Genomic DNA, 23,756 nt, shown 5'->3' on the forward strand with positions numbered 1-23,756 from the left:
ACATGCACTACATGGCAGGACATTGAATGCAGTATTACGAAAAGAGAAAAGGCTTGGAATCTCTTCTGAAAGTATCCAACCATCACCAATCTTATAAATTTTAAAAAAAGCCAGAACTATAGCCAGATCACATATGGCATAAGAGTAGAAAGGTATTATGGATGTGTTTCACCTCCACAATCAACAGAAATGCAAACAGTCATCATGTTATATGGAATAAAACCAGTACGGTCACATATGCAGATGATTTGATATCCTTGTTACTTAAAATTCCACAAGGGAAATAGAAAAAAAATTCAAATGAAGTTTTAAAAGAACTTGCTACATGGTGTATAACAAATAAACTAATGGCCTACCTCCCCTGACAAAACCAAAACTGTTAACGAAAGGTGATCTGACATCTTGATAAAACATCAAGATCACTCATTATCTAATGTTACATTTCTAAAGCATTAGGAGTTATTTTAGATCATAAACTATGGCCCCCACCTAGCTCATTTATCAGATAAAGTTAACAAATTTATGTGTTATGCTCAGAATCATGCATACTGATTGGAACATTGAAGGTAAAGTGTTACAACTTCTTTTTTTTTTTATGAAAACCCCAAACACACGGGAGGTATTAGAACACCTATAGTACTTAGTATCATGCGCGGGTTAGAGGTTGAGAAGATGAAAGAAGATATTTGTTGCCATTAGACTTGAACTTCTGTAGACTCTAATTTTCAGGAAATACGTTTGAAGGAAGGCTGTTCCAGAAAACGACAGTTGAATGAATAAACAAGGAAGATGAAAATTTGGTTCTGTGAGTTTGAAGTTTAACAGTAAATGGATGTTGGCTGGTGGCAGCACGTGTTCGGACTGTTTTGAAAGAGAAAGCAGGAATTACAGAAGCCAATTCAGAAGAACAGTGCCCATGGAAGTATCTGTAGAAAAGGCATGCAACAGAAACAGTATGTCTATGAGACAGAGTGGAAAGTCTGTTAGAGATGAGGCTTCTGAATGGAGTTTAGAAACCTGAGAGAGGTTTTGGGGGCACCTCCCAGATGTTGGAACAATATATGATGATAGAGCGAGTTTGCAATTTGTGAACAGAGTGAACAGATGTTTGGAAGAAAAGTAACGCCTAGAGTGAAAGAGAAAACCAAGTTTTTTAGATGCAGAGGAAGCAATATTTGTAATGTGCTTGTGCCAAGAGAGATTAGAAGGCAGGGTAATCCCCAAAAGAGATATATCATCTTACCTAGAAATCGGAGTGTCACCAAAGATAAAAATAGGAGCAGAAGAATCCTTTTTGTGAGATATAAAACAGCATTGACTTTTAGAAGGATTGAAATCAACTAAGTTGTCTTTGCTCCATTGGAGAATTACCTGGAGATTGGCATTTAAGGAATTAGTAGTGGATATTCGAGAAGTTGAAGCTGATTGAGCGGGGCAAGTTTTCTCAAAATGGAAAGTGGAATGCAATGTGCTATCATCAGCAAAACTATGGATAGGATTTCTGGTCAATGGAAGAAGGTCATTAATATACAAGAGGAAAAGAGTGGGGGAAAGAACTGAACCTTGGAGGACACCAGCATTAGTGCAGAAGTTAGAAGACAGAGAGCCATCTACCATCACACTCAGTGAATGGTCAGAGAGAAAACTGTATAACCAATTACAAAAAACAGTTGGCAAACCATAAGATGGAAGCTTATTTAGAAGACCTTTATGCTAAACACAATCGAAAGCCTTTGAGATGTCAAGAGCAACTGCTTATGTTTCACCAAACTTTTCCATTGAATTTGTCCATAAATGGGTAACATAAACCAGAATATCACCAGTGGATCGACACCGACGGAATCCATACTGGCAATCGTTGATCAGACGGAAAGTTTCTAGATAGTTTTAAGAGTTAGCAGTTAATTGATTTTGGCATTACTTTACAAAGAGTAGAAGTAATTGCAATGGGACGATAATTGGATGGGAGTGATTTGTCACCCTTTTTAGTAACTGGCTGGATATGAGCAAATTTCCAAGCAGAAGGAAAAACGTCTTTGGAATAAGAAAGTGAAAAAAGGTGGCAAAGAACAGGAATAAGTTCAAGAGCACAGATTTTGAGAACAAGTGGAGAAATACCATCAGGACCTGGAGCTTTCTAAGCATCAAGATTCGTCAAAATCCTTCTGACATCCTTTTGATGGAAGACCACAGGAGGCATTGAATGGAGCATGCTTGGAGGTGTTTTACCAGGATCATTAATACATGAGTTGGAAGAAAAATGGGATGCTAGCAGGTCAGCTTTATTCTTGGCTGAAGTGACAATAGAATCATCTGGTTTTGACAGAGGTGGGAACAGAGATGAGCAAAGGTTGTGGCCAGTAGCTTTGGCAAGAGACCAGAATGCTCAGCTACTGTTAGGGCAAGAAACAAGTTTTCTACTCTTAGCCTGTTCAAAATCTAGTTTGGACTGATTAATAACTGCTTTACAATTGTTGTGAGCAATTGTTTGGTGTAGGCAGAAAATGAAACTGAAGAATTGGAAACAAGCCAATTATGATATGCAACATTCTTCTCTTGAACAGCCTTAGCACATTTATTGGAAAACCAAGGTTTAGATAAAGGATGTGATTTTAAGGTGGAATGTGAAATAAAGGATTCCATTCTGACAAGAATTATTTTGCTGACACGATCTGAGAAAACATTGAAATCAGAAATTTTGAAACAGTAATCTGACCAGGGAAAAGAAGAAAATAAATAATGCAGGACATCCCATTTTGCATTCTTGTAATTCCGAACAACACTAGGTTGGGAATAGCCATGAGATAAAAGCTTCATTGGAGAAAATACAATCACCAAGTTGTGATCTGAGGTGCCTAAAGGACCACTTCACTTTGAATGTGCACTTGGAAGGGTTGTTTGAGAGAAAAAGATCAAGTGTGTTGGCTGTATGGTTAGGATTGTCTGGTATTCTGGTAGGTAAATGAACAGTCTGTCTGAGGTCATTAGTAATTACAAAAGCCTCAGCATCTCAACCAGCTGGAAAGTTGGACTGGAGAAAGTCAAGTTGCAAAAAGGGGAAGTTAAAGAGTTCAAAATGATTAGTGGAATTAGGAGAACGGTAGAGACAACAGATGAATTTGACAGAATGAGGTAGAGAGATTTTAAGCCAGAGAAGATCGAAAGAGGAGATTCCAAATAACCAAGTCTCTGACAGGGAATATTGGAACAGACATATGCACAAGTACCACCTTTGAGGCGAAAGGATTCATACAGCGAATAATTTGGACAACTGAGTTGAATCAACCGATAACTAAGATTCTGTCAAAAAAAGTGCATGGGGTTTGGCAGACTGTAAATGGAAATGGACATCATTGAGATTAGAACTGAGACCACATATATTTCTGAAATGAACTAGGAAGTGTTTGGAAGGTTTAGATCTTTTCGCAGATAAGTTTGCTGAATTAGTTAAGGGGAGAAGGACATGCTGTATGAAGTAATGAAATTTTTGGATATGGTGTACATATGGTAAGAATATACCCAGATCCCTGACATAACGTGGCCTCGACAATTCCCCCCGCATACACACTACTCGGACTTCCTCCAGTAGCTATCTGGCAGTGTAGAGGCAGCAAGATTATACACTAGCTGATCCAGAAGTCTCCTAGAGAATTACCGATAGATTCGGTCCAGTGTACTGACTAGCTGCCGCCCTGTGAACACCGTTTTAGAGCTGTACCCTGGAAATGTAAGGAAGTTTGGATCTCGCCATGGTGTTCGTCATAACCTCAAAAAACATCACTCATACTACAAGATGGAAGAGATGGCGGTGGATTGTCCAGAACTTAGCTCTGGAGACTAAACATGGGTTCCACCACTTCCAGTCTCCAGTAAGCAAAGTGGTGGTTATTGTACTGGTTGATGAGAGTCTTCTACCACCTAATATTGCCTAGTAACACAGAGGGGCATCATTCCTCTGTGTGGTGTGGGTGCCATAACCCAACCCCTGCTTATGTTGGTTCGCACCTGGGTGGTCACGCACAGTGTGCTTGCGCATGGGGATTATACCCAGGATTACTAACAGTCCCACCATCGTGAAGGTGCAAGCAGAGGATTTGGCTGTCACAGACCATCCGGACTTTGCCGAAATTGGGTCCACTTGACTTGAGTTTGACCCGAATATCAGTTCTCTCAGCGTTTTAGGGTAGCAAGCACAACTTGTCTGGCATATCTGAGAGAATGTCTGTGACAGCCTCAAGGACCGAATTACAACTATGTTTTCCTCCAATTATCATACATGCAGCTGATATTTGGTAGTATAGAGCCATTTAGGCAATGAACAAGGGCAATGCCATATGCCATAGAAAGGTAGATGCTACTTCTTGTCATGTGTGCCAGTGAGCTTCCTTTGGGCCTTATGTTCATATTTCATAAGCATGGCTTCTGTCTCTATAGGCTCAGATTCTTGGCATTGAGCCGAACCTGGCCACTGATATAAAATGCAAAAAAAGAAAGAATAATGAATGTGTTAATAAATATTTTGTAAATCTGCTCAGACAAAACACCATGAGCTGGCCTGGCGTACCTGTATAAATTCACTGCTCAGAGAATTTATGACTTCCCTCCCCTGCGAGTAACTGTAAATGCACAAGATCTTTTTCCTTCTCCACTATCCCGAGTGTGATATCACATAGCTGGTATGTTAATCTGGGATTACTGCTTCCCACATGAAGTACCCTGCAATTGTCAATATTAAATTTCAATTGCCACTTCTCAGCCGATCTATCTAATTTGTCTCAATCTTGCGGTAGCATACCGTGATTACTCTGATGATTAACCACTTTACCAACCTTTTTATCAACTGCTAACTTAGATATTAAGCCTGATAATGCCTTCATCAATATAGAAAACAGTTGGCACAGCACTGAACCCTAAGAAGAGCAGTACCCATTGATAACCACTCTGTCTTCTCCCACTCAACCACCCCTTTATCCATGGCAGTAGCTTGCCCTTAATGCCATATTACTCCAATTTGTATAGCAGTGTTTTATGTGCAACAATATTATGTACAAATACAGGGTGAATGCCAGGAATAACTGCATTAATATTGCAACAAAAACCTGGAAAATCCTGAGTTTTCAAATAATTTGTGAGTTTACCAAAAATTGCAGTAAGTATTTGTCTTCATTTAAACACATTAGAAACATTTAAATGAAGGCAAACACTTACTGCATGACATTATCAGAAAATCTGATTCTTATGTGTAATGCCTTTTAAAAATAATTTAAGTGATTTTTGAAAGGCAAATATCCAAAAAAAAAGCTGAAAAATCCAAAGTTTCCAGATGTTTTATCATTTTTAGAAAGCAGTAGAGACAACAGATAGATATTATTAACATGCTTGCTACTGCCTGTTTGTGAGAGAATGCATTCCACATGCCATTAGTTTCTTAATGTTGAGGAGCAACTTCATATATATTTCAGTGACACATCACTTAGATGCTTTTTGATGTATATGCACAGCAAACAGCATCTAAGTGATAAGAGTATTGTTGCAAAAGGAGTGAAAAACAACAAGCAAAATGAAATTCAGAGTGGGCATATACACATTTCCCCCTTTAAAGTGGAAAGAATTGAAGAATGAGTAATTAGGACAAATGAGTGTGAATGATGGTTGAAGAAATTTTCTTGAGAGTGTCTGAAAAAGTAAGTGGAACTTAGCAGCTTGGCAATGGACATCATTGAAATTAGAACTGATACCATATACAAAGCATCTGCAAGGTTATTCCAGGACTTTGAATAGCTGCTGTAGGCAAATGAATGCAACTATAGTGAATGCAGTTTGCTGAAATTTTTAATCATTTTCTCCATTTATAATTGCCTAGCTTGGTATACCTCAGTATCGGCATCCTTGATAGCACAGAGTATATCCACCCAGTAATTGATTTCCTACCCATGTTGGTTTCAGCATAGCAGTTTCTATCATCACAGTGGTGTTTATAATATGGATCATAAGACCATCTCTGTCCATAACATTTCCTTACATTAATAAATCAGGTGGGATTATGTCTGTGGAGCAGGGAAGCCAGGGGTTTTCCCGTTCTCTGTCAGTCCATCTTCATTGAAATAATCACCAGATTTACCTCCTTGATTTCTTTATGTAGAAATGTAAGGACACATTATCGCATTCAACTATGGCATACATGATGTATCACACTATAGTCGCAATGAATGATGATCCCCGAATGATTTCAAATTCCATTGAAGTGATAGACTATGTTATGCTCAGACAAACAATGTAGGATACCAATTATTGTATGGATGCATTCTGTGCCATTGAAGATGCCTACATTGTTGTATTCTGAGGTAAGCAATGAAATTTAGACATTTACTACAAATTTTAGCAAACCCCATGTTTATAGTTGCATTTGTTTATCTACAACAGGGGCTAGAAAATGGTTGATCACAAATGAATGATCGGTTCCAAAGTATGTTTTGGTCAGAGTGCATAAGAAATAAAAATATAATTTTCTGAGAAACACTAGTATCAAACTTTTAATTACTTTCCTGATTTAGTTTTTATTTATACTTTCAATTTTTATGTAGCTACATAATGTGTTTTTTTTTATGATAAAAATGAATTATAATAATTCTAATACAAGCATATTTCATTTAAAGCAGAAATACACTTATAAAAAAATGATGGGTTGTTCTTGAGACCTTGTTTATTTTTAAAGTTGATCATATGGTAAAAAATGTTCGTGGGCCTTGGTCTGCAGCATGTATCAAAAACCCTGGAGGAACTTCATGATATTTATGTTTGTGAAATGAATTAGGCTCAAGATTACAACTGCAGGAACTGTTTTGATATTTAGCTTCTGCAGCTATAATATTTATGATAAAGGAAGCCACAAAGACTTATTATTTGAGTACTGTATTTCCTTTCAAAATGAAAATCCCAACTTTTATTGTATCATTTCATTGATTTCAGTTATATTAGATAAATTAAATAAGTATTTATGGTTCAACATATTTTTATCTTTAATTATTTGTGATAGACTTTTTGAGGTGATTTGAAAACTTGGCCATTTTATTTGGATAATTTTTTTTTTTTTATTATTTTCATTTTTCAATTAAAGGGATGCAAAAGTTCCTTGTTGTCTTTCAGCTATTTCAGCCAAGCCTTGCGACTGTTAGAAGAGGATGATTCAATCTACTGCATATCTGCTTGGAATGATCAGGTATTTTTTTTTTTTTTTTTTTTTTTGTCTTCATAATAATTGTCCAAAATCCTTAATATAATTTAATCAATCAGTGATTGGCATGTAATTCTGTGACAAGTGTTGGTATTAGTTACATATGGGGAATCTGCCTTTTTTACTTAATTTGACCTTTCTCTGTCTTTTTGCAAAAACTCGGCCATTCTCCATCTTTTCTTTTCACAAACAATAATAAAACTATTTTAAAATTGTATTTTTTAAAATTTTGCCATTTTCTGCTTATTTTCATTAAGAAGTTGGTTGTCAGGTGTGTTGTAATAGTCTAATATAACAAAATAGAAATATGGAATAATAGCATTATTCTCTTTTGTGAGAAATCATTTCATAGTACCTGTGTAAGTGTGGCTACTGAGAAATCATTTCATAGTACCTGTGTAAGTGAAGCTTCTCAATCTTCATAACTTGTGCATCTACATTGCACAGCATCTCATGCTGTTGGAGATCATCTTGAACCTTTTCTTATTGGCCTCTGTGTTTCTGAAAGTGATGGACTTCATATATTATGCTAGTATTGTGGATGACTGCTCTCCTGTGCAACTCTTGGTGTTGCTTTGAGGCTCCTTAAACACTTCTTAATTATCTCGATGACTGACTGTGAACTTTGTATCTCAGGGGAATGGTTGCTACACTGTGTGAGGGCTGATTCTACTGCTATGCCTTGTGTGGTGGACAGATATTGTAAAGTTCACTGCTGTGCCTTGTGTTGTGGACAGATATTGTATTCGAACGAACAGAGGGGTGAAGTGGAAGTGGTTTTTTTTTTTTTTTTTTTTTGGCTGATACTGCATAAGCTTGCTTTCTTGCATCAAATGCCTCTGCTAATGCTAATGCTAAAAAGTGGGCTGCCCTGTGCAACCCTTTGTGCTGCTCGGAGGTTGTTTTAGTGACTTGTCTATTCCATGCATCACTTGAATATTGTGTATTACATCTCATGTAATACGCAATACAATCATACTTGATCACCCTGGTGATCATGTATGATTCTAGTTTTATGCAGAAATGTCTGAACTTTTGTGACTTCTTCAGTAGTGACATAGTCATCATACTACTAGTATTGTCTGATGGCCGGCTTGAATCTCGTTGCCTGTCCCCTGACTAACTATAGACATGATCTTGAAGAGTGATTTTGTACAAATTTGACCCAGTGCAGGAGTGTCTGCAGTATTGAACACATCTGTGATACAGGATTTAAAGCAAGTGATGTTATTGTGAATCTACTGTTTTGGTAGCTGGATTGAAGCCTAGCTGCTTATGGTGATACAGGATTTATTGTAAGTGACATTGTTGTGATTTTACTGTTTAATGGTTGGACTAAATCCTAGGTGGCTAGGGTCTTTCTTCAATGACTTTACTTTATACTGATAAAGATGCAGTACATGGTTTCCCTTAATAGTTATTAGAACATGTTTGTGTTTGAGATAGTAGATCACTAGCCTGGCTGCACGTGCCAGGATGGTAACCAGCTGGGGGGGTTTGAACTTTTTCTCCTTCATAGGATTTTTTCCTTCTGTGACAGATACTGGTACCAAGTGCATGGGGTGGTTGGCTGAGTCCAGCTACTATTATTGTTATTACTGTTAGTTGAACAACTAACAGTAATAACTATCCTACAGGTTTTCGGGATCATGGCTTCTGGAGTTCCATGTAGGTGTTCTCTGGGAGGCCTATTGCTGCTAGGTTCTTATGAAGGCTCTGTGGCACCATGCCGGTGGTTGGCATGGTGATCAAGAGGGTCATTACTTGTTCCATATGCCTCATTTCTTTGACTTCCTGTCTTAGGTCAGAGACTTCCTGATCTTTTTCTTTTATATTTTCTGGAGGTTGCTGGTGTTGGCTACCACTATGTCACTCAGATAGGTGGCCATTTCCTTCTTGTTGTTGATGAGGGTTATGTCTGGTCTGTTGTGTGGGATCATCTTGTCTGTTATTATGGCACTGTCCCAGTGCCATAATGACAGACAAGGTGATCTGTGAGTAGGGATCTCTAGTATGGCCTGAGGTTTGTACTTGTAATATGATAAACTTTCTTTGATCAGCTGCTATTTTTGCTAGCTTCTGATGCATTATCATGGTGACCTGGCCATGTCTATGAACACTGAAGTTGGAAACAATTCAGTGTTCTCTGTGTGGATGATCATCCTGCAGTGATGTGCTGGATTGTTTTTGGGGCCAGGTGGCATCATCAACATGTTAGCTTTTATTCCAGTATCCCTGGTTGGTTACCTGATCCTGGATGACAAGCATTAACCCTTCAGGCTTGGATAAGAGCCTTCCATTTGCAAGCCAAGTGTTGGAGGTCATTGTAGTGTCTACCATGGAGTGTTTTCTTTTCCCATCTTTCTGTCTTTGTTTCTCCTATCTGTGTAAGTGTGGTCTCCTTGTTAAAGTTGAGTGAGTGGAGCTTGTCTATCTTTCTTATAGCTTGGTAGATTGGTGCTATGTTTTCCCTGAAGTAAATTCCGCAAGTTCTTAATTGGCTTCTTCTGTTCAATAAATGAGGTCAGTCAGTCCCTTCCCTCCTTCTTTCCAGGTTAAGGTCAATCTCTCGATGGCCAACTTCAGGTGGCTGTGGTGGTTGGTGGCAGCGGCGGCTCTTGGTAATTATTATCCTGGTTGATCTCATAATCTCCTCCAGCTTGGTGTTGGTCCAATCTATGATTCTAAAGCAGTATGTTAGTACTGGGACTGTGTAATGCAGCAGCAATGGTAGTTGCTCCTTGTATCCTTTGCTCATTTGCTTACATCTCTTCTCCTACTTGGCTCTGATGTTCTGGCTCTCCAAGTGTTCTGATATCTTCTTAATTATGCAGGATCTTGTGCATTGTTGGGAGACAAGTGATTGGTCCGTACTTTGCTGGGTTTGTGGTGTTTTTGTCCTTAGCTTTCATGTAGGTGATTCCTTGAGTCAGTGTAGGATTGTGTCAAGGCGTCTTATTATCTGGGTGAACTACTACGCTCGCTCGTGTGTGTGTGTGTGTGTGTGTGTGTGTGTGTGTGTGTGTGTGTGTGTGTGTGTGTGTGTGTGTCCGAGTTCACAGTTGTGGGACTTCCTTATTGCATGTTGTACTACTTCTTCTTTCCAAATCTCCAATTCTGTGATCTCTCATACATTCTTGGTTTTCTTTCTTTCTAGAACTATTCAGGGGGCATGATCATTATGGCTAATGTTGCTGCTCCACAGTTTGTCTCAGAAACTCTCGAGTACCTGCTGATTGGAGGGTTTATTGCTTTCCTTTTTCCCAATTTTCTTGTAGAAGGCTCTCTGGTATTCATAAGTATCCTGATGTCTCTGTTTTCCAGATTGCCTTGCAGGTGCCTAGTCTCCAAAAGCTGCAATTTGCAGAACTTAAGCCTTTCTTCATAAGAGCACCCCTTTGTTCCCTTCACCAGTCTTTTTACCCTTCTCTGTACTCGTTCTAGAAACTCTACAACCTTCCTCAAATGAGGCTTCCAGAATCTCCCACGATTCCTTATAATTAGTTTACCATCTTACAGTATATTGTGTTAAATAAATGTTTTCCATGCTAAATTTGTTTTTTCATTCACAAAGACCATTCTTATGTATAGGTACTTAATAATAATTTTACATTATTATGCAATATTGCTTATAAAAGCATAGTACTGTAAATATTTTATAATAAAAATTCAGAACTGTTATACGATTTCAGAGAATGTGGGCCTAGTGGTTCGCTATAAAAATATTATGTTGAAGAGAGTTCGCGAGTCAAAAAAGTTTCCAATTTTTTTGACTCGCGAACTACTTACCTCTATAACACCAGATTGGAATTTGTTCCAACAATCAACCACCCTCAATCTGAAGGCAAACTTGCACACATTTGGCCTACAACTACCTTTTTCAATTTGAATTTGTCTCCTCATGTGTGTAGTCTGAGTAAGAGGAAGAAGTCCATCAGTATTGTGCTTACTCGATCCATTTAAGGCCTTAAACACCTCAGTCAGATCTCCTTGCAGGTGCCTAAGCTGCAGACACTACAATTTGCAGAACTGAAGCCTTTCCTGGTAAGAGCACCCTTTTGCTCCCCTGTCCAATTTTGTTGCTCTTCTTTTCACCCATTCCAACAGATCCACATCCTTCCTAAAATGAGGCTTCTGGACCTTGTATTCAGTATTCAAGATGTGGCCTAACCATTGCCTCATATAATGGGACAATTACCTCAATATATTTTTTCAGATTATTGACAAAACCCATGATCTCTCCTGGTAACCTATCTGCACTACTCTTTCATTCTCCATTGCTGTGAGTGTGGTATCACACAACTGGCATGTTAATCCTGGATTACTGCTCCTCATATGAAGTGGCTTGCATTTCTGAATGTTACACTTCAATTGCCGCTTCTGAGCCCATCAGCTCAATTTGGTCTAGATCTTGTTGCAGTACCCTGATTACTGATTACTACCTTGCCAACCTTTATCATCTGCAAACTTAGACATTACGCCTGGTATGCCTTCATCAGTATCATTAATAAATGTAGATAATAGTGAAATTATAGTAACCTTATAATACCGTGATAAATCTGACTAAAAAATGAATAGCAAATGCTTAGCAAATGGTACTCACCTTGTATAAATCTGCAATAAATTTTTTTTGATAGATGGTGGTTAAATTTAGGTTGGAAGAAACATTAAAAAGAACTAAGGTGGGGAATGGGGTGAAAATATTTTAAACAGATTTTAAAATGAGCGCAAGGAAGTAGAAATGCAGATCTCCAATCCTTGGTTGTCATAAAGAGGTTGAAAGATGTAAATGAAAAAAGAGAGACCGGTGGTGCCAATAGTCATTACGAAGGACTTTCGTGAGTAAACCGTCATCAGTTGGCAAATGGAAGAGAAGTGTGCGTGTTGTATTTAAAGTTTATCTAAACTCCCATGATGCTCTTTTTGACACGTGGGAACTTTAGCCGCGAGAGGTTCCAAGCCGGTGAAAGGTTGAAGGGAAGTTTAGCGTTAATAATGTTGAGATCAGAATGGTGACGGTACCATTCGATGGTGAGGGCTTCATATTGAAGAATTCTGTAGCTCGATCTAAGTTTAATAATAGTGATGGCAGAGTCAACAAGGGAGGTGTGGTTGTGGGTTTGAGATGGGTTGTTAACTCAGTGCAGGATTGGCTTGTCTTGAAACTGTTGAAGTGGTAGTATGCGCGGGTATTGGAAGTTGTGGAGGAACCGAATTTGGTGGTAGTCCTGGCTATGAATTTATCAGTAAGGTATTGAAGTTCATTGTGTAGATCGTTTTGTGAAGAGGTGAATTCACCTCAAATTCACCTCTTCACAAAACGATCTACACAATGAACTTCAATACCTTACTGATAAATTCATAGCCAGGAGCTACCCCCTCAACTCATCCAACACACAATATCCACCGTTAAAAACAGTATTAATAACCCCACAAGACACAGTCACAAGACAAATACTCGCATAGTTCTCCCTTACCATAGTGAACTCGCAGCACAATTTCGACGTACATTCAAAGATACCGACATCTCCCTCACCTTCTCCACTTACAATAAACTAGGTTCCCTATTTAATTCTTATAAAGATACACACAAATATCCCATCAATGATCTCAATAACTTAATATATCTCATAAAATGCCAACCGAACTGCGACACCTGTTACATCGGCAGCATTACCACCAAATTCAGTTCCTCCACAACTTCCAATACCCGCGCATACTACCACTTCAACAGTTTCAAGACAAGTCAATCCTGCACTGAGTTAACAACCCATCTCAAACCCACAACCACACCCCTCTTGTTGACTCTGCCATCACTATTATTAAACTTAGATCGAGCTACAGAATTCTTCAATATGAAGCCCTCACCATCGAATGGTACCGTCACCATTCTGATCTCAACATTATTAACGCTAAACTTCCCTTCGACCTTTCACCGGCTTGGAACCTCTCGCGGCTAAAGTTCCCACGTGTCAAAAAGAGCATCATGGGAGTTTAGATAAACTTTAAATACAACACGCGCTCACTTCTCTTCCATTTGCCAACTGATGACTGTTTACTCACGAAAGTCCTTCATAATGACTATTGGCACCACCGGTCTTCTCTCTTTTTTCATTTACTTCTTTCAACCTCTTTATGACAACCAAGGATTGGAGATCTGCATTTCTACTTCCTTGCGCTCATTTTAAAATCTGTTTAAAATATTTTCACCCCATTCCCCGCCTTAGTTCTTTTTAATGCTTCTTCCAACCTAAATTTAACTACCATCTATCAAAAAAAATTTATTGCAGATTTATACAAGGTGAGTACCATTTTCTAAGCATTTGCTATTCATTTTTTAGTTCACCTTAGTCACCGGCGAGAGGTTCCAAGCCGGTGACTCTGACAATAACATCTTGTTTGTAGATGTGATTTTTTTTCACATTCATGTATGTAGATGTGAGTTTTCTTTTCCAAGTAGCAGGAAATTAGGTGTAATCAGATATTTGCAAACAAATAAGTACAAAGAGCATGCAATAGAAAGAAATGCAAAAGATGTTGCATTTCATGTTGATAATGATGTAAAGTCATGTGCTGAATGGATATTTGAATCAATCTTCCTCTTAGTTGTGCCAATCATGCTGTGACATTCAGAAATATGTTTTCTGTTCGTGCAATGGCAAAAAAGAAGAAAAAAAAAAATACTGTTATGGAAGAACCAAAATATATAGCATTGTTACTTAAGTTGCACAGATAGGAAAAGAAGAGGTAGTGATAGCTCTGAAGAATGGGCCATTTTTTAGTTAAAAAAAAAAAATTCATCAGGTTGAAAGCATCTTGCTCTCAGTGCCAGCATTGGAAAAGTTACTGTACACTCTACAACTTTGGACGTCTCCTGAAAAACCTGAAAATGTTTGTTGGGATTCCTTTAAAAAACTGTCTGGTGCTTAATGCTGATATCATACCTGTTATGGTAGACATAAAGGCCTACTTGCATTCATGTACTGAGATTATTACTCCTGGATATGTTGAAGAATCATCCACTTCCATTTTCGAAGTTTTTTTTTTTTTTTTTTTACTTTATGACACTACATTTGACTGCGTGGTGCACAAGTTCCTGTTGTAAACTGATGTTCTTATAAATGATGATGTAACATGACCTGTCATTGGCACTGCATCACTTTAAACTTTGAAATTTTTTATGGACACCTTTCCAGTATTCCTTGTTGTTGTTAAAAAAAAAAACAATAAATGCACTGCAGTCAGTTTCAGTGTGAGAACCAATCAGAATATTGTTATGAAATAAAGAATTGACGTACAGTGGTCCTTTGTTGGGAACTGACAAGTGCACAAGGAAGCTTGAAATATAACAGTTTGTCCCAAGTCATGCTTGGCACTTTAACAGTTCTCTGTAGCAGTTCTGAATGTGAGGGAATATTCATTTAAATTAGAAAAACAAAAACTGAGTTTAGATAGATATTCTCTTTCTGGTTGGAGCTTTGGAAATGCTCTTGACAACAAAATCTGGACAGCAGGGCCATTATTATGAACAAAAATTTAACACAACATTTTTTAAGAGGGCAAAGTCTGCATAGTGTCTGTCTTGAAGAAATCAAAATCAGTCAGTCTAAGAGAATATTCAAACAGAAATCTGCTGACAGAAAAATGTTAAGTAAACTAAGTTTGAGACTTTTAGCCCAAAATTTTTCTTAGTAAACTAATGTTTGAAAGCATTCTGTACTGGTAAACAATCATATGGCTGTATTTTAATATAAAATGTGCATTCTGCTAGTGAAATTTAATTTTAGATGCAGTGTGAACTTAAAAAGAAAAAAATAATAATAAGTCTTGCTAGTTTTTAAAAACTTTGTAGTGCTCAAACAGCCACAACCTCTTTAATATATACTGCCTTAAATTCCTTAAATTGTGATCTGCAGGTAATTCTGCAATGAGTTAAAGAAAACTTGTTAACTTCAGTCCTGCTGAAACTCATTCTTGCAAAAAAAAAAAAGGCTACAGCTCTTGTGCTCATCTTCAATGACACTTAGATTAACATCCTCTGGAAAAAAAAAAAAAAAAAAAAAAAAAAAAGATTCCTGCGTTTCTCTCATTCTCAGCACATTTCTTCTAAACAACTACTCCTGGTCTTCTGGCTGTGAAGGGCTTGTACAACAGAGGTGTTCACTTTTATTGTTGTACAATAAAATGCATTTACTCACTCTGTACAAATCTAAAATCCACCCTATCGTGGAATAATGTTCCCACATTTGGGGTGGTATCCCAAGACCTCTTTCAAGCTTCTTTTCTTCATTCAAAAGAGGGCAGTGAGGTTAATTAATGAACCAATGAACCATGCCTTTCAAAGTCTCTGCACTCTATCTCATAGATGTTCAGTTTCTGCTGCATAACTTTTCTAATTTATTGGTAATTTATTAAGTATTAACTTTCATTTCAATGTGGCTATTTGATGTGAAACAAAATTAACCTGAATGTTCATTTAATCTTAATTAGGTGTTTGTTTGATATTGGGGTGTGTCACTAGTTCTGTAGGTTATAACCTCAAGTTAATTTAATTTAATTTTTAATTAATTAGGCTAAGTCAAGTTATATTAAGTAGAGTTATATTAAGTCCTATATGTTTAAAAAAAGGTGTTTGCATCTGGTCAGGGAGGTCTATTGCAGGATGGTGATTTTTATTTGTTGGCTATCCATTTTGCTCTATAGTTTGGGTTTTGGTGATTCTTCTTGTGCCTATTGGTTCTACCTTGCAGCACCTCATGTACATAGGCAAAGAAATGTCTGCATTTTTCTCTGTCTGTCAGTAATTGGTTTTCATTACCTGTTTCAGTAGGTCCAATTCTTTCAATAAGCTGATTCCTGTTGTCAGCATAATTTGTGCTGCTATAGTACGAATTACTGATGTTGGTAATTAATCTTGCTGCTTGGTTATGAAGCATAATCAGGGATAGCACATGCATCCTACTATTGAATCTGTAGTTCTTATGCAGGATGTTTGCTGTCAGCATTCCAGAGAAGAGACACTTCTGGTCTAATGGCAAGATTATGATTACAGTTGCATATTGTCACTGTGGCAGCTATGCTATATATTTGTACTTTATGTAGAGCACATAATATATATTACGACCAGAATATATTATCTTCTGATAAACAAAGCCTAGTCAATTTAAATGCCTGTTTGCTATTTAAATTGACTTTTTATTATAACACTTCAAGTATTAAGTAAATATTTTAATTATATGTCTATATAAATGTTATAATTAAATGTATTAATTAAATTATTTAATCACAATATTGTTTTAATTGGTTATCTATATTATCATGTAGCACATTCCCTAAATGGCACAGATTATTTTATTCGTTTTTTTTAAATTAATCATAATCACTTTTATAACATAAAATTTAAGAATATCCCACTTTCTGGTGCTGAATGCATATGAAATGATTAATAATTATTTCCTATTGTAATTATTGATTTATGACTGGAATAAATTTATTTTCTTTTATCATGTGTTTAACTGCTTGAACACATGAAAAATTAAATATTCCAGGTACACATCACCATCTTTAATTTCTGAGCTTCTACAATTGTAAAATGTTTGACTTGTTAAGGAAAAACAGAGAAAATTATTTATTTCATATGATTTAATAATTTGTTCATAACAAATACTATAGAGTTATGTTTAAGAGGATGAAAAATCTTTCTGCATTTTTGCATTCAAGGGATATGAACATACCAGTGAAGATGCAGGGCTCCTCTATAGGGTTGAAACAATGCCAGGTTTAGGATGGATATTGAAACGGTCTTTATATAAAGAAGAGCTAGAGCCTCGGTGGCCTACTCCGGAAAAGGTACGCCATTTTTACCATCACCTTTCAGCTTGCCATTTTTAGTGTTGAGAGCTTGAGCTTCATGTTTAGTACCCACTATTTCTGATTACCAATCTTCGGGAACAGGGTATCCAGTTTTGTGTTCTCCCCAGTGGTTAAGTATAAATCTGTTATTTATTTATCTTCTTAGTTTGTGTTGCATTTCAGCACTTAAGCAAGGCATTTTTCAGAATAATTGTATTATGGATGCATTATATGAGGGGTGATCATTTAATTTGCAGACTCGTGCAAGATCTTATCTTGCACGAGTCTGCATCACCTGAATCTTCTGTGGATTTCTCCTTCTCGAAATACTTTCCCTTGAACTTTACACACTTTTTCCACCATTATACCCACACATTTAATGCTGCTTGCAAGCCATTTTTTGAAAGACTGTAAAGTGCTTCCATTGCAGCTCTGTGAGCATCATTGTTGGACGCAAAATGCTTGCCTTTCAAAGCTTTCTTCAGATGTGGAAACAGGAATAAATCACACGAGGCTAAGTCCTGTGAATAAGGGGGGATGCACCAGAACCTCAGCACATATAGTGATCACTGGCTGCATAATATTAGCCATGTGGGGGTCTGGCACTGTTTTGATGGAGAAACCACTTTACACTGGAAAGGTCTTGATGTTTCTCACGAATGGAGTGGCAAAGTTTGACTCTGAGGACCTCAGAGTATGCTTCCTTATTCATAGTTGTTCCTTATTCAAAATGTGTAACAAGAATGTCTTTTATGTCAAAAATTGCAAGAACTGTGTTTATCAGCTGAACAAGAAGCTCAGTTTCTTAGGTCTTGATGAATCAGAATGCTTCCACTCATTTTGTCTCTGGATCATAGTGAAAAATCCAAGTTTCATCACAAGTCACTATTCGATTTAAAAAGTTTTGACTCTGTGTTTCAAAGCATTTCTTTGCACAAGTCTGCTCTTTGCTGTTTTTGTTCTGGAGTCAAATTGTATGGAATCCAGGGGCACAGATTCATGACATTTTCAGGTGTTCTTTCACAATATTGTGAGCGCTACCACATGAAATGGACATTCTAACAGCTATTTCAGAAAGTGAAATTCGCCTGTCTTCGTCCAAGATTTCCAGGGCTTTTGCAATTTGCTCAGGAGTATTGTTGAGGAGGAAGGTCTTGGGTCATCTACAATAGATTCACGGCCTTCACTGAATAGCTTGTGCTATTTAAATATGGCCATCCTACCAAGACGCTCAATACCATATGCTTCATTCATCTGTTCAACTGTTTCTGAGGCATTCCCCATCTGACACAATAATGAATCACATATCACTGTTAAATCTGTGTATCCGACACAATACTTGCTTCAATATGATTGTCAGTGACATGCAGCTAAAAAAAAACTCTCTTCAGGCAACATTAGCATTAGCATTAGTAGAGGCATATGATGCAAGAAAGCAAGTTTATGCAGCATCAGCCAAAAAAAAAAAAAAAAAACCCCACTCCCATTTCACCCCTCTGTTCGTTCAAAATACCTGCCCAGCCTTAAATTTATTTAGGATATCAACTTCCACAACAAGGGATGGAAGTCTGTTCCACCAACCAACTACCCGCTGGCTAAAGGCAAATTTCCGCACATCTTTCCTACATCTGTCTTTCCTCAATTTGAATTTATGCCTTCTCAGGTGATTATTCTGAGCAAGAGGAAGAATCCCATCGGCATTGAGCATGCTCAACCCATTCAAAGCTAGCTCAAACTGGCACTAGCTCGACAAGTACTGGCATGCACGCACAGTCTGCTCAGTAGTGATCAGGGAGAGCACCTTTATCAAGTGATATTTAATTATTAAATAATGGTTTAATAAAAATGAATCATATATTATAATTGTAATTTAATATTTAATTAAAATATTAAATTATTGTTGCATCAGCAAAAAAAAACAAAAAAAAAAAACTTCTGTTCTCTCCCCCCCCCCCCCCCCCCCAAAGGAATCAATCTCCACTGCCCATGAAAGTAATTCTTCTATTGATTAAGTACTCACTGGCTAAAGCAAAACTTTGTACAGTCCACCTCAGTTTGTTGAAATGTAATTAACATGTGAAAATTTTGCCTTCATCATTTTACTATCCCTACTTGGAACCTCAAACTTCAGAAGTCTAGTTCCACATATTCAAAGTTGAAATCTCACCTAGAATAGGCAACCTTTTGACAGTTCAATCGCATTATTGCTCCTTTTTTTTTTTTTTTTTGTGTTGCCACCATCCCTGGATGTAGTGTTTCAAGTGTGGTATCAAAATTGCTATATACAGTAGATGCTCGATTTTCCAAGATGTATGGTAAAAAAAAAGTTCTCGGATAATCGATTTCCCGATTAATCCAAAAATACAGTGAGTCACCGACATATGTAAGAGATACGTTCCAGGACTTCTTACGTAAGTCAAGTTTTATGTAACTAACTTGGAGATAACTAATAAAATATTGCTACTATATCCCTGATATGCCAAAATTACAAAAACCACATAATATGCTCAGAAGAATGAAGAAAAATAGTTATATATTTTTAATTAGTTCAATTAAAAACTTTATCTGGGGACAGCGATGAAGTAGGCAGAGTGGCACATAAGAAAAGAAAACATAAAAGGAAGAAAAAAACGCATGTTATTGTACTGTAAAAACTGATTTGTATTTCGTACATAGCCTTGGTTATTATAGTTAAATTCATTGGTGCCGATCATTTCACCACTTCTCGTATTGTCTTTCTACTTTATTATTGTGTTCACCGTTGCAACTGACAAATCTAAATTCCACGCGATACTTGTTAATGTTTGGCCATTTTCATACATCCTTATTATTTTAATTTTCTAATCCAAATCGATCGCTTTCCTTTTCTTGGTAGATTTACTAGTAGCGCTGTCACTTATTCTCTTAGTCGACACCATGATAACAGTCAAAATTAAATTTTCTGTAAAGAACTTCACAGGGTTAAGGCGAAAACGCACTATTATCACCCCACGCGAGCTCACATTTTATTAAAGCACATTTCCGGAGGTCACCAGTGGCAGACTAAGGAAAAATCGGGCCCTAGGCAAGAGTCTCATTTCGGGCCCCGCCTACGGTTGCCACATTTCAGAAATTGTAATAGAGGACACAGTTGAATGGGTTAAAAAAAGGTCTTCTATTACTAAATATAAAAATACAGGTCTTGTATTATGTTGAAAGCTAAAAAGAGTCCTCTGCCTATAAAAATTTATACTATAAAAATGTATAATAAAACCGTTTTGCTGGCCCCAAAAAATTACAGGCCCTAGGCAGTTGCCTAGTCTGTCTAGGCCAAAGTCCGCCCCTGGAGGTCACTGTCATAAAACAATAAAAACAATTTTCACTTTCCAGGTTACTTGGCAAATCTGTTAGCGCAATCTATTATAAATGGGTAGTAAACTCGATCTTATTGCATTTGCGATAATGCCTATAGCTGGAATTCTGTGGGTTTTTATGTTATTATGGTGAAATGTGTGTCCCCTTCACTGAAATCTTCAGTCATATAAGAAAAAAATATAAATAACGTAACATAAGTCTGAAGCTAAATAAGTCAGGGACTTACTGTATCGAAAAATATTCAGCAATCTATGTAAAAAGTATGGTGATAGATAAAAAATAAAAAAACTTACCATGCACTACTCGCGTGTCCAGTATTAGATTTAAAATCGACATCGTAAAAAATAAATGCATGTCCAATATGCACTACTCACGTATTGGACACGCATTTATTTTTTACGATGTCAATTTTAAATCTAATATACTGGTGTGCAAAACTTAAGGACCCACACTATTTCTAAAGGTTACAACTGCAAAATCTTTACTTAAGGTACTCTTTACTGATGAGAGTAGATTCAGTCTCAGCAGTGATTCTGGATGTCAGCTAATCTGGCGAGAGGTTGGCACATGGTATCACCCCGCAAACATCACTGAAAGGAATTGATATGGCAGTCGAGGTGTTCTCGTCTTGGGAGGCGTTATCTTGGATGGACATACACAACTCCAGATACTGGAAGGTGGTACTGTAACCGGTGCACGCTGCTGTACTGAGGTAATCCTTCCCCATGTGCTTCTGTTCCAAGTGCTATTGGCCCCGAGTTCGTGTTTATGGATGATAACGGCACACCCCATCACACTGCAGCTGTTGATATGCTTTTGGAGAATGAGGACATTGTTGGTATGGATTGATCTGCCCATTCCCTCAATCTAAATCCCCATCGAACACATATGGGACATCTGGGTAGAGTCACCTAGCGGCATGCCCACACCCACCAGAAAATGTGCATCAGCTGAAGATGGTGCTGACAGAGGAATGGACAATGTTACTGCAAGAACTTATCAACAACATTTTTCTAAGTATGGACAGGTGGTGCAAAGCCTGCATCAACATTAGGGGTGGCCATACCTCCTACTGAGGACCACCTCCATCCATTTGTTCCATCTTTGGCAGTGATGCATCTGTATCATGGCAGCCAGTGCTGTGTTGCCATTTTTGAATAAAGTCCCTCTGTACCATTTTGTTTCCATTGTTGTGTCTGTGTTGTTTCCTTCATCATTTCTGTACCTCACGAAGTTCCTTTTGTATGCTTTTCCCATATCCAGGCCACTCCTATGTGAAGCTACAGGTGAAAACCTGACTGGACCTTAAATTTTGCACGCCAGTGTAGCTTTCCTCTATTTTTTACAATGTTGCATATGGTTTGGTCACCAGCATTATAATGGTTCATTAGAGATTTAACGGATGCACCGTTTTCAAACTTTTGAATAATTTCAAGATTTTGTTTAATTGAAAGCACAACTCTTGCGTTTGCCCATCATTTTCGCGATTTCTAAACAAAAAAAAAAAAATTTTAAAAAATCCGACATCCCTGATTTAAATAACGAAACAAAATTTGTCCTTTAGCGGTGCGATGGAACACAACAATTGACGCGACACACTAAAAAAAACTAAACATTTGGTCTCTCTTTTTTTTTTTGAGCTGCGGGTGTTGCAAGATAATAATCTCCCAGTGACGGCTTATAACGTCGCTTCTTGTCGCATATTGACTTGCAAATCATCTGTTTATACCTATTCTAGTTATTACTTGAATTTTATGATTTCTGGTTGATTTTTTTTTTATTTGGAGTCAAAGTATCCCAGTTAATCCAATCCCGATAAATCGAGAGTCTGCTGTAATTGTGGAATTATAACCTCCTTTCTTACATGTAGTTGTTCCATAATCATCAATAGGACACCATCAAACTCCTTGCCACCTGTGTGGTAAGGAATAGAAAACTTCAAGTCTGCCTGTGTCATAATGTCCAAATTGCTTTCTTCATCAACTATTTTTGATTTAACCCCCTCCAGGGGTATAAGTTATTTTGGAATTATTTTCAAAATGTAAAAATTGCATTTTAAAACACAGCTGCCACTTATCTGACCATTCTTGAAGGCTATTTGAGTTAGTAGTAGTAGTAGTAATAGTAATTGGCAAAATGATGCAAGAAAGCAAGCTTATATAACATCAGCCAAAAAAAACAAAAAAAACCCATTTCACCCATCCATACCCTCCAAATATTTGTCTAGTTGTCCCTTGAATTTATTGACCCCATCCACTTCCACAACAACAGGTGGAAGCCTGTACCAATAATCAACCACCTGCTGGCTGAAGGCAACCATCAACACACTACAGAGGTCTCGGAGAGTTATTTAATTGTGTGTAGTGGGACCATCTGATGATGTTACCAAAAGCAAATTCTAAATGGGAAGTATTCGGGGAAGTAATCAAAGAAGCTACTAGGCTTTTCATACCAACAAAGAAATACTGTTCAAGGCTTAGACCTAAATGAATGTCAGATGAACTATTGAGACACATGACAGAGAAGTAAAGTGCATTGTATGCATATTGTAGGAGAAATCCTGGCTGGATAGATTTCAATTTTATACCTTTATTCCTATCACATAAGTTAATTCTGCATGAAGGCTACCCTCCTACTGTAAATTCGTATTCTGTATGACTGAAGAAATTCCAAGTTCAGAAGAAGGACAGAGTAGGGTGAAGCAACTTACTTTAGACATAAGTATAATTCCAAAAAAGCTTAATATAATATTTCACAGACATTAATTTATTCATACCCCATATGGGCAATTTCTTCCTCCGTAGCCAAGTGGTAATACGCGCGGGTGCATAAGTACACGTGCCTTGAGTAACCTGGATTCAAGCCCGTTACTGCTGAATACGATGCTGTTTCTTGTATTCTCTCTACCTTGTGAACTCCTCTGTCTGTGTGGTCATCTCAGAATATAAACAGAAAATTTATGTAGGCCTGATGTAGCTGAGTGGTCAGGAGCGAGAGTGCATAGCACGCATTCCTTGAGTGGACTGGGGTTCAAGCTCGTGACTGCTAAATACGATAAATATTTGTATTGATGATTTATTGTAAACTCTACTGACCTGGTTGTCGCGCTGGAGTATAAACTGAAAAATTTAAACTCATATACAGTGTGTATTTAAATTTGTGTCAAATATTTTAGGGGCATATTCCCATCGACCAAACATTAAAAAAAGTTCATATAAACATAGGTCTAGAAACGTTTAGTCTGAGATAGGAGGAATTTTATTGTTTAACAATATCAAACTATTAAAACTATTAATAAGCAATAAACTAATAAGCT

The 23,756-nt window shown here is 37.3% G+C and overlaps 1 protein-coding gene across 7 annotated transcripts in view; it reads left to right on the top strand.

Moving 5' to 3' along the window:
* LOC150087109 (protein O-linked-mannose beta-1,2-N-acetylglucosaminyltransferase 1-like) overlaps positions 1–23,756 on the top strand; it is a 637,681-nt gene that overhangs the window by 534,727 nt on the left and 79,198 nt on the right. For 6 of the 7 annotated variants that reach the window (XM_090372960.1, XM_090372959.1, XM_090372962.1 and 3 more), the window contains 2 exons: positions 7,147–7,219; positions 16,955–17,083. In XM_090372960.1, the coding sequence (XP_090229086.1) occupies positions 7,147–7,219; positions 16,955–17,083 (202 nt within the window). The remainder of the gene's footprint in view (positions 1–7,146; positions 7,220–16,954; positions 17,084–23,756) is intronic. The other variant, XM_090372965.1, reaches the window with a different exon arrangement.

Source organism: Mastigoproctus giganteus, chromosome 4 (genome assembly GCF_048544385.1).
Source record: "Mastigoproctus giganteus isolate SK-2022 chromosome 4, ASM4854438v1, whole genome shotgun sequence".
Lineage (NCBI taxonomy): Eukaryota > Metazoa > Arthropoda > Arachnida > Uropygi > Thelyphonidae > Mastigoproctus > Mastigoproctus giganteus.